General features: G+C 42.4%; 1 protein-coding gene across 1 annotated transcript; it reads right to left on the bottom strand.

Annotated features, from left to right (window-relative positions):
* Window positions 1-4,170: 4,170 nt before the first annotated feature.
* cunh5orf15 (chromosome unknown C5orf15 homolog) lies at window positions 4,171-6,934 on the bottom strand. Its single transcript, XM_069721969.1, has 4 exons — window positions 6,814-6,934; window positions 5,684-5,776; window positions 4,717-5,594; window positions 4,171-4,305 (listed from the first exon to the last, which is right to left on the bottom strand). The coding sequence occupies exons 1-4, from the start codon at window positions 6,932-6,934 to the stop codon at window positions 4,171-4,173; spliced, it is 1,227 nt and encodes a 408-aa protein (XP_069578070.1).
* Between the last annotated feature and the right edge of the window lie 4,646 nt (window positions 6,935-11,580).

Below are 11,580 nucleotides of genomic sequence, written 5' to 3'. Positions count from 1 at the left end.
ATTTCGGGAGTTTCACCCTTCAGTGATCAAAAGTAGTTGTGAGATTTTTCTGGCTGGCGGATTTCATTTGCTGCCGTCTCTCAGACACAACGTAGATTCACCCGGCATAACGTTGTACAAATATCCACAAAACCTGGTTATCTTATCTGCCGATGACACGCGCCCAGTAGTTATCACATGCTGCTTTTTCATCTACACGTTTTACATTTCAGGCACCTGATGGATGCTTTTATGCAGCAAAGCTTGTGACGGGGAAACAGGTATCAGTTCAAAGTCTTTAAAAAGGATGTTTCGAAAGTACACAAAGGACTCAAACATGTGACCTTTTCCACACCTTTCTGGCTAACTCATGCCGGTTTAAAAAGAAAAGGCTTATGTGTACAGAATACTTATTGTTTTTTTATGAATAAATTAACCGTATTTCATATCATCAAACTAAATTGCGTCTTTTTTTGATAGATTCAAACCTAAAACTATATTTGTATGCCTCTGCACTGACGACAGCTGTCTTTGGAGGATTATGTTTATAAGTTGTCTGACTTAAGACTACATACAGTATGTCGTCTAAAATATGAAGACAAAGTCATACCATAGTATATCGTTCAAAATGTCATGCTGTAGTATGACTTTTTTTTTCGTTTTTTTTTTATGATGTACTTAAGTATGACTTTTATTAATATTTTTGATGATGTACTTAAGTAGGACTTTTATTCATATTTTAGACGACATACTACAGTGACTTTTTTCATATTTTGGACGTCATGCCAAAGTATGACTATTTTTCATACTTTGGACGACATGCTACAGTATGACTTTTTTTCATATTTCATATTTTCATATCGTACTTAAGTATGAAATTTTTTTCATCATTTTTGACCACATGCTATAGCGTGACTTTTTTTTTCTTTTTTTTTTTTATCACATTTTGGACAGCATACTATAGTATGACTTTTATATGACATTTTGGACAACATACAGCATGAATTTTTTTCGGACTTTTTTGGACGACATAGTACATCATACATATTTGAAGACCGTGTACATATATCAAGACCGGTGTATCAGCATGGCCTCCAACATAATGACCGACCCACCACCACCACCACCACCACCACCTCTTTGCACATCCGTCATCTGGGAGGAGGCTCCAAAGACATCCATACAAGGCCTGCTAGACTCCGCAACAGCGTTTTCCTCCGAGCCATCTAGACTCTGAACACCCACCGGATCGTGGCCCCTCCACCTGGCCAACACCACGGGACACAAGTGACTAACGTGCACACACTCTAGCCCCTTCATAACTACGTGCGCCTCAAAGTGCTCTTTCAAGTGACACTGCTCTATCAGCCAATTTCTTGCTTTCTTCCTTTTTCAGGATTATTATTATATGCCTTTGCTGAATATAATTTATTGCATTATACAATTTGTTTTTTTGGGATGACTTAATAAAGTATGACTTTTTTTTTCATATTTTGGACAACATACTATATAGCATTACGGCTTTTTTTTTATAGGTTTAAATTACTTTTGATTTTTTTTTTTAGACGAATACATACCAAGCTTGATATTAATGATGACATACTAATATATGACCGTTCTTTGATATTCATGACGTCATACTACCGTATGAAATATTTTACATATGTTAGATTGCATAAAGTATGACATTTTTATGACATCACAGCGAGGCCAAATGTCAATGGGACCGGCCAATGTCGATATCATGGTTACGCCTTCGAGCGAACACCTCGTGGTTCTCGCACTACGGCACGACTTTATGACATTTTGAACCACGCCAACCTTTTTCTCTGAGCTCACTTGAACACCTGCCAGGCAATCTTGATAACTGAAAACAAAACTTTGTCAAATCATTTATCTGCGTGTGCATACTGCCTCCTTGTGGTGAAGGTGCTCCTCTTTCTATTTACCAGTTGATAATTGAGACGTGTATTGTAATCCAGCCCACTTAAATGACAAAATGTAAAATGATAATGATTAAAAAAAAAAAATGATTCAACCTGTGGCACAGCAATTACACAAGTTGTGCTTTATTGACAAAAAAAAAAAAAAAAAAGATTGTACAGTTTCTACTGTTGATTGCAAGAGCAGTGTTTATCCATCACTTTTACTCAAACCCCCCCCCCCTCACATCTCTCCTCCAGCTAGCATGACTGAACGGCACAGTGTCGGTCCACCTATTTCACTGTGGACCTTCTACATGGACAAAGACAGCGAAAAACATCCGGCAGAAGGCGACAAGAGATCGATAACAAATGTGCAGACATGTGTGGCGGTCGTGGCATTTCAAATCAAGGCATGAGATGGCAACAGACAGAAAAAAAACAAAGCATGTGGCTGTGATGCACGGGGAATAGTGACATTTCTGTGTCAACACCGGGTGAACAGACAAAATAGTCCACCGAACTACCGTGACGGGAAGTAACTAAAACCTAAAAAGTTCTGCGTGAACACGAGGGAACGCGGTCTCGATGAAAATGTGTCGATTTGAGACTTCACCGAAGTCATAAAACAAAGGAGGGCCAGCCCCAGGATTTCTGCATAGCAAAATCTGGGCAGTAGAAGAGGTACCTTATTAAGACAAGTTAAATATAAAGTGATGAACGAGGAGAAAAAAAAAAAAAAAAAGGAAAAAGAAAGAAATCTGGCAATAAAACCTTCTCCAATACATTATATTACTACATTCTAACCCGAACGATGTACTGCATTAGTCTTCTTTTAAATGGCTTGAGCACGTGACAATACTCGTCACCTGAAGAGCAGTCCCTCTCCTGGACTTAATCTTTAACGCGAAGTTTAATTTGCCGACATTTAAAAGGGATTTTACGTCGCAATGTAAAGTCATGAAGAAAAGGCTACCATGCATTTTCTGCAACTCGGAACCGTCGGCCGTTTCTCCGTCTCAAGGGTGCGTCCCGGGGTAGGCTGCATTTCTACGATGCTTCGTCGTCAAGTCCTGCCGAAGGACAGACGTCTGGGATCCTTCGAACTTCCGCCCGAGTCCTTTCGATCGGAGACGTTTTAAGATTGCAGGAGAAGGAGAACGACACGCCCGCCGGACCGTCCCGCGGTGTGTTCTTCAAAAGAGGGAGTCTCGGCCTCTGAAGGGCCCGACTTGCTGGCAACTGTCCTACCAAGGATGCACGCTTGAGCTTGAGGAACAGCCAGAAATGATTCCAAATTCCAAATGAAAATAGGACTTATTTTTGTTAAGACAAAAAAATAAATTAAAAAAAAAAAAACGTTTTTTTTGTTGTTTTTTTAATATGTCGTCTGGTTAATTCTATATGAAAACACTGAGTAATATTTTGCTTCTAGGTATTTAAATGCTTTTTCCGAATGCTTCATCTACAATAATCGGAGACACTTTCAAAATAGAGTGATGAGCAGTTTTTGGAATGACTTTGCATATATATATATATATATATATATATGTGTGTGTGTGTGTGTGTGTGTGTGTGTGTGTGTGTGTGTGTGTGTGTGTGTGTGTGTGTGTGTGTGTATCTGCTGCTGCTTTGTTTGCATACTTGCATCTTAACGGAATAAAACTATGCATAACGTGTGACAAGTGAGAAACTGAGAGAGAAATATATCGTTAATCTCGGGGGGGAGGGGGGGTAAATAAACAACTCTTATAATTCGGCCTCGTTAACAAGTTCGATCAACGTGTAACTCTCCCAACTCTTAAATTGACTATTGCAAATATTAAGACGGTATGCAAGACAACAAAAACAAGTGAGGCGGGAACGTACGGCTGAAACACTCCCACGAGACAAATATAAGACCCCCACCCCCTCTCCCTCCCCCCCAAAAAAAAATCAAAATATTAAATCCCCAGATGTTATTAATTTAGAAAAAGTGGCAAATAGCAATAAAACAATATAACGAAGAAAAAAAGAAAAGGATGAGTGAAAAAATCTCTACGCAGACGACGACGACAACAACAACAACAACAACCAAAAAGTCCCGAACAAACAAAATCCTATCCCACCGACACGACGTCTCCGGCCCTCCAGTTGGCCTGCAAAGCAAGAGAAAGCATCAACCGAGCTCCACAACAAAAGCAACAGCATCTCGACAAGGTGAAGTGACCGGGCGGGAGGGCCCGCCGGCTCCGTGCAGGTCCGCACGTATTGTTCCTCCGAGCGGGGATCAAAAAATGTAGTCCCGGGTCATCTTGAGGGACGGCATGGCCTCGTTGACGTTCTGGTCCAGGCGGTGGTACTCCACGGTGTTGCGGGAGCACAGGCCGTCCTTCCATCGCCGGCTCTGCGCCAGGAGGAAGATCTGAAGAGAGGGCGGGAAAATACGATGAAAACAAAAGGCAGATAGAAATCAAATGAATCTGATTGATGCACAAGTGCTGATCAAGTTCAATTACTTCTCGGCTGACAGGCGAGCAGAAAAAGATAAAAGGAGAAAAAAAAAAACTCATTTCACAAGCTGGTGAAATCTCAGATGTTTCTCAGCTTTAATATGCCGTTATCGCAATTATTAGCGATTAACTTTCAAATCGCTTGATTATTAATTTCATCCGCAGGTTGTTTTTTTTTGGTTTATTGTATTGTTATCTTTGGAGTCCACAGAAAACAATGCAATTGCAATCGCGCATGACCGCAGAAGTAATAAAGTTGCGTCTGTTATCGTCGGCCTCCGCATCCCGAGCGGCTGCCGGGCTGTTGCCGTGCCAACACTCACCTTCCTCTTGTTGTGATAGGTGATGTAGACGATGGCCACCAGGAAGGCCAGGATGACCAGATGGAAGAAGAAGTGCGAGTCCTGGTCCTCTGTGTTGTAGCTGTCGGCTCCTTTATACCGGGTCCCCTCCGCCTCCTCCGGCGGCTGGTGCCCGTTCTCAGCTCGGTCTCGGCCGTCGTCGTCCTCGCTGTCCACGTAGGCGGGGGCCTCGTCGTCCTCGTCGTCCTCGTAGCTGTCCACATCGATGCGGGTTCCCGGTCCCTTATCGGTGGTCTGCAGCAGGTTCAGGTCGGAGTCCTCCCCCGCGGACGGGTCCGGCGTGTCGAGGCCCTCGAGAGCTTCTGGCTCTTCCGTTACGGGTACAGCGGGTTCATCTGTCGCCTTCGCGAGGTCGGGCAGTTTGTCTTCGGAGGACTCGAAGACGGTCATGGAAGTATCTTTCTTGTTCTCGGAAGGTGATTTTGGCTCATCAGCTGTTGTGGGAGATTCCGCCGTTGCACTGTCATCGCCAGCAGGTGTTGGGGGGTCCTTGGGGTCCGTTACAGCTGGTTTTGGGGGGTCCTTGGAGTCCGTTACAACAGGTGTTGGGGGGTCCTTGGGGTCCGTTACAGCAGGTGTTGGGGGGTCCTTGGGGTCCGTTACAGCAGGTGTTGGGGTGTCCTTGGGGTCCGTTACAGCAGGTGTTGGGGGGTCCTTGGGGTCCGTTACAGCAGGTGTTGGGGTGTCCTTGGGGTCCGTTACAGCAGGTGTTGGGGTGTCCTTGGGGTCCGTTACAACAGGTGTTGAGGGGTCCTTGGGGTCCGTTACAGCAGGTGTTGGGGTGTCCTTGGGGTCTGTTACAGCAGGTGTTGGGGTGTCCTTGGGGTCCGTTACAGCAGGTGTTGGGGGGTCCTTGGGGTCTGTTACAGCAGGTGCTGGGGGGTCCGTTACAGCAGGTGCTGGGGGTCCTTGGGGTCCGTTGCAGCAGGTGGATTCTGTTCAACTGTTTCATGAGCCGCATCACCTCGGTTCACAGCGGTCAAACCAAAACTTTTAGCTGCATTTCCCACATCACTGTGCCCTGTTAGGGTAAGAGGGAATAACAATTAGAAGCCCAACCGATTTGGTCACAGATGTGTCAGTATTGGCGCGCATATGGTGACTATTTTTTATTCTTAATGCGGCAAAATTGCTTGGGGTAATTTTATTCTATTTGTGTGTTTTTATTTATTGTTTTTACTTCAAAATATCTATAATTATCATATTTCCAGCAAAGTGCAGTATTTCAACGCACTGATGTGATTTTGGACAATAAAGTTTACTTTTAAACTGCCAGACATTGCGCTTCAATTACATGCCTCTGTCACAAGTATTAGAAAACCACGTTTCAGTTGATAAATTAATATTAGATTTCCTTTTAATTTCCTAAAGCGGGGCATTGCATCCTTTGTTCCTCACTGCATTCGGCTACACAACAAGCTCTGATTAGACGGTCAAATTGGCACCCTCTCGCACTTCACACTTACTCAATATCCCAAATGATGCTTTTATGAGGGTTTTATGATGCTTTTTGTGTTGTGATGTTATGGTGGGGGTTTTTTTTGTCTGATAATGTGTCCCCCAGGCCAGTAAAGGTTTTCATGCGTTCATTCAATATTAGCACTTGGCTCAAAACCCCAGTATTGGTGCGGCTCTAATTACAATGAAAGACATTATACATTAGGCTACAAAACTACGGCTGACGATGTGAACGTATTCCTTAATAAAAACTTTGAACACAAAGCCGTTTTCGATTTGTAAAATGTGTATTGTTCGATCGAGGGGAGGGTAGATCACAAACCACTTCGCAAATAATCCATCAAGTCCAAATTCAATCAGATTCAACCGATTTAAAAAAAAAAAAAAAAACGACGCTTTCGTCTGCGCTTTCTCTTCGCGGCGTCGACGAACTGGAACAGCGTGCAACTTCATCTGCGCGACACGTTGTTCAGCGTCTTGTGTTCCCCCACCACGCGCTAATAACCCCGGGAAAGTCACTTCAGGAAATGAGGAGAAAATTCACCATAATTTGAGGGGCGTTTGCACTGCGGCTCGCTGAAGCTATCCGTGCTGTCGTACAGCGGTACGATCGCGCCACCGGCTGCGTCTCGCAGAATGACCTCCACCTCCTCCTCAGGGGACCGCCGAGGGAACCGCGGTTAACTCTCCAGCTGCCGCAGAAATGCTCTCGAGTGGACATTTGAACTAAGCAGCAGCTTGTTTGCGCGTAATTGCACGGAAACGTGCATTCTCTTACAACTTGCCCTGCTTCCACAACCACGGCTGTCTAACGACGGGTACTTTAACGAGATGTTGTCGGCCCACGATGCATCATGTTGTGGTTCGCTGCGTTGACACATTTCACGACTCTTAAACTGACAGATCTTTCAACAGTAATATGTCAGTATTGGTGTCAATTATTTAGAAAAACAAATTTAATCAACTACTAAGATAATTGACGGATTTTTATGAGTAATTTTTAATTAAAAAAAAAAAAGCTAAAATTCTTTGCTTACAGCTTCTTAAAAGTTTATATTTTCTCGTTCCTTTGGTCCTCTATTGTATTCGACAATATATCTTTTGGTTATGAATTGTTAGTCAGAATAAAACGAGACATTTTAGGCAGCACGTTCTGCTTTTGGGAAACACTCATTGCCATTTTTTTTTTTTTTTTTTTGCCATATTCTGACATTTTTGAAATCCAACAACTAATCAATTGATTGAAAAACAAAAATTGACAGATGTCTCAATTTTTTTGCAGACATAAAGTTTTTCGTTTCATTAAAAAAAAAAATAATAATAAAGTATTTTAATGTTCAAGAATCTCTACGAGTACAACAGCTCCCGACTGCGTCTTTAAATGAAGCCAGACTCCTGCACTTGGCCGGCCGGCCCGAATCAATGACGCCATTTAACCAACGAGTGTCTGTCAACATTATTTCATCCACCGGGACTTAGAGGCGTTGCTTAGGACGGGACAGGAGGAGAACACTGGGGACTTGAAGCACGGAGCTAGACGTCCCCAAGACAAGAAAGGGTCTATTCATACACATGGGCCTCGGCCAGCATAAGTAATCACTGAACAGGAGATCTTTGTGGCAGTCACAGTTACAGGCTTTGCTGCGTGAAACGACACGTGAAAAGTTCCGCTTTTTAGCAGTTGGGTCACATTTGACAAAAATGTCTTAATATTGATGACAAAAGTATGTTGACTTAAATCACAGATCTCGTCGAGATCTTGTTAAAGTGTCCGTTTTATCGGGACAAACCCACGTTACGTTGCTCAAACAAACACAGCAGTCACGCGATGTTTGCGTTTCGAGCCAAGTTAGAGGTTGACGAGGTTAAAACCGTCCTCACGCTGGACAATATGTCGTGTTCCTTATCCTGCTTTCAAGGGATGAAACACCGAGATTAAAAAAAAAACTTAAAGGGATGTTCAGCTGATGAATGAATATGTCCAGATCTAATTTCATGAACCAATACCAGACATTACAGTAGATACGTGACTTTTAAATGCTTCGAAAGAGAAGGAATGAAACAGCTCCATTAATCAGACCACAAGACATGTCAAATGCAGTCATGAGCTACTCAGAAATAACACGTAGAGGAAATGAGTCAACAGTTTTGCTCCAAACTAACCGTCTATTCTGCTGAATCCCTGCGTTTATTTATTTGTTTTCCTCTTTGAGCTTCCTCAAAAAAAATTAAAAAGTGGATCCAAACAAAGAATAAAAGACAAACTGACTGCTGCCCAAAAATACAACAACACGTCATCATCCAAAAAGAAGAAGAAGACAAAAAATTAAAAATCCATCAACGACCTTTTATCTCAACAGATACTGGATGACCCGATAAACTGCCAACACCACAGGGTTAAAGTCCAATGACACAAGGCTGCCGCTGACTGCAAGCTTTTAAATGATTGCAGCTTATTGATGGTGAACCTCAAAGAAATATGTTTCGTTAGCGATTTACTGACCGGAGGTCAATTAAAAGTGACATATGACGTAGGTAGGTAGGTATGGTAGGTATTTACTTTATTAATCCCCGAGGGGAATTTTTTTTAAGGCGTCTGAACTAAGTCACCTCACATCTGACCACCACAAATCATATATATATATATATATATATATAATAAATAATGTCATTTTCAGTGGGGATATTATATTAATATTGAATGTCGCATCGGGTTTACGACGGACGCATCTTACTTCCGGTTTCGAGACGAGTGGCGTGACTTAACAACAACGTCTACAGACATTACGGAGTAACTTTATGCACATTGAAATCCATAAACAACTTAACTTTATACTGATTTTGCATTAAAAAAAAAAAAAAAAAAATTAAAGTAAACAGGCGCTTAGCCGTTATCTAACGTTAAAATAGTTCAACTCCGATTTTTTTTTTTTTTTTACAATTTCAGCCTCGTATAACTCGTTTTAATTGAAACATTAACTCGTTTAACTAGTGATATAAAACGGGGTTTTGAGTTTTTTAAAAAACAAATTACTGTTATGCGACTTTCCCCAACACGGTCGTCGTCCGTCGCACAACTAGCAAATGACGCGCTAGCTCCCGAGCTATCGCTAACGTTACCCGAGTAACGAGTGTTGCCACAGCAACCGCTCGCGGGTTACGACATACCTTTCGACGGTGGATTTAGCGGACCCGCTCGGCAACCGCTGGATAACAGCTGGAGGAAAATAAACAGGAAAAGCGCACAAATGTTTCGCCTGCTTCGCCACATAGCTCCCTGCGTCGCCATGTTTGTTGCGTGAGTGAAGGGGGCGTGGCTTAAGCGTGGATACACAAATACGGGAAGTGGGGTGACTGCGCGTGACACGCTTTAGGTGCGTGCGCGTGTGCGTGTGTGAGTCACGTTATGAAAAGAGTAAGGCGTGGTGGAAGCGTCCTGAATCTTTACTGAAGTAAAAAAAAATAATAATAATTAAAAAAAAACAAATTTTAAAAAGCAGCATTACAACGATGTAAAAGTGCTCCATTGCAAGTCAAAGTCCTGCATGAAAAAAAAAATCTATTTTAGTAAAAGTACTTTATGAGCAGCAGTAACGCAGAATCAGCAGCAAGTTGTGGTTGAAGTATTAAAGTAAAAGAACTGGTTTGGTCCCTCTGACTGGTATGTTAGTATATAGGGCGTCATTAGATGACTAATATGGACACTTCAGTGTCAGCAGCAGGTTTTTTGTTATAGATGCTTGAGTTGGCTTTAGTTCTAACTACTTTATATCCAGTTTTATACAACAGAAAAATGTGATTTAATCCACCATTTTATTTTCAGTTTTTGAACTTTTTCTCTAGTTCGAACCCATCTTTTACAAGCAAACAAAATTCAGAAAAAGCAACGCATTCGTGTTCATTCAGAAGTGTTTTCACAGAATTTTGAATATACAGTGGTGTGAAAAAGTGTTTGTCCCCTTCCTGTTAAAACATAACTGTGGTTTATCACACCTGAGTTCAATTTCTCTAGCCACACCCAGGCCTGATTACTTCCACACCTGTTCTCAATCAAGAAATCACTTCAATAGGACCTGCCTGACAAAGTGAAGTAGACCAAAAGATCCTCAAAAGATAGACATCATGCCGAGATCCAAAGAAATTCAGGAACAAATGAGAAAGAAAGTAATTGAGATCTATCAGTCTGGAAAAGGTTCTAAAGCCATTTCTAAAGTTTTGGGACTCCAGCGAACCACAGTGAGAGCCATTATCCACAAATGGAGAAAACATGGAACGGCGGTGAACCTTCCCGGGAGCGGCCGGCCGACTAAAATTACCCCAAGAGAGCAGCGACGACTCATCCGAGAGGTCACAAGAGACCCCACGACAACATCCAAAGAACTGCAGGCCTCACTTGCCTCAGTTAAGGACAGTGTTCATGACTCCGCCATAAGAAAGAGACCGGGCAAAAATGGCTGCATGGCAGAGTTCCAAGACCAAAACCACCGCTGAGCAAAAAGAACATTAAGGCTCGTCTCATTTTTGCCAGAAAACATCTTGATGATCCCCAAGACTTTTGGGAAAATACTCTGTGGACTGACGAGACAAAAGTTGAACTTTTTGGAAGGTGTGTGTCCCGTTACATCTGGCGTAAAAGTAACACCGCATTTCAGAAAAAGAACATCATGCCAACAGTAAAATATGGTGGTGGTAGTGTGATGGTCTGGGGCTGTTTTGCTGCTTCAGGACCTGGAAGACTTGCTGTGATAAATGGAACCATGAATTCTACCGTCCACCAAAAAAATCCTGAAGGAGAATGTCCGGCCATCCGTTCGTGACCTCAAGCTGAAGCGAACTTGGGTTCTGCAGCAGGACAATGATCCAAAACACACCAGCAAGTCCACCTCTGAATGGCTGAAGAAAAACAAAATGAAGACTTTGGAGTGGCCCAGTCAAAGTCCTGACCTGAATCCTATTGAGATGCTGTGGCGTGACCTTAAAAAGGAGGTCGGTGCTGGAAAACCCTCCAATGTGGCTGAATTACAACTCTGCAAAGATGAGTCGGTCAAAATTCCTCCACAGCTGTAAAAGACTCATTGCAAATGCTTGATTGCAGTTGTTGCTGCCAAGGGTGGCCCAACCACTTTTTCACACAGGCCAATGTGGGTTTGGATTTTTTTTTTTTCTCCTTTTAATAAAAAACTTCATTTTAAAAACTGCATTTTGTGTTTACTTGTTATCTTTGACTAATGTTTAAATTTGTTTGATGATCTGAAACATTTGTGTGACAAACATGCAAAAAAAAAAAACAAACCAGAAATCAGGAAGAGGGCAAACACTTTTTCACACCACTGTGTAATGTGACGGAAGACGAAAAACAACCAGAAA

Source organism: Brachyistius frenatus, unplaced genomic scaffold (assembly GCF_029030835.1).
Source record: "Brachyistius frenatus isolate BFR_SWC_R1_liver_20210118 unplaced genomic scaffold, ASM2903083v1 Contig_5, whole genome shotgun sequence".
Taxonomy (NCBI): Eukaryota; Metazoa; Chordata; class Actinopteri; family Embiotocidae; genus Brachyistius; species Brachyistius frenatus.
This window is presented reverse-complemented; position numbering and strand designations above follow the sequence as displayed.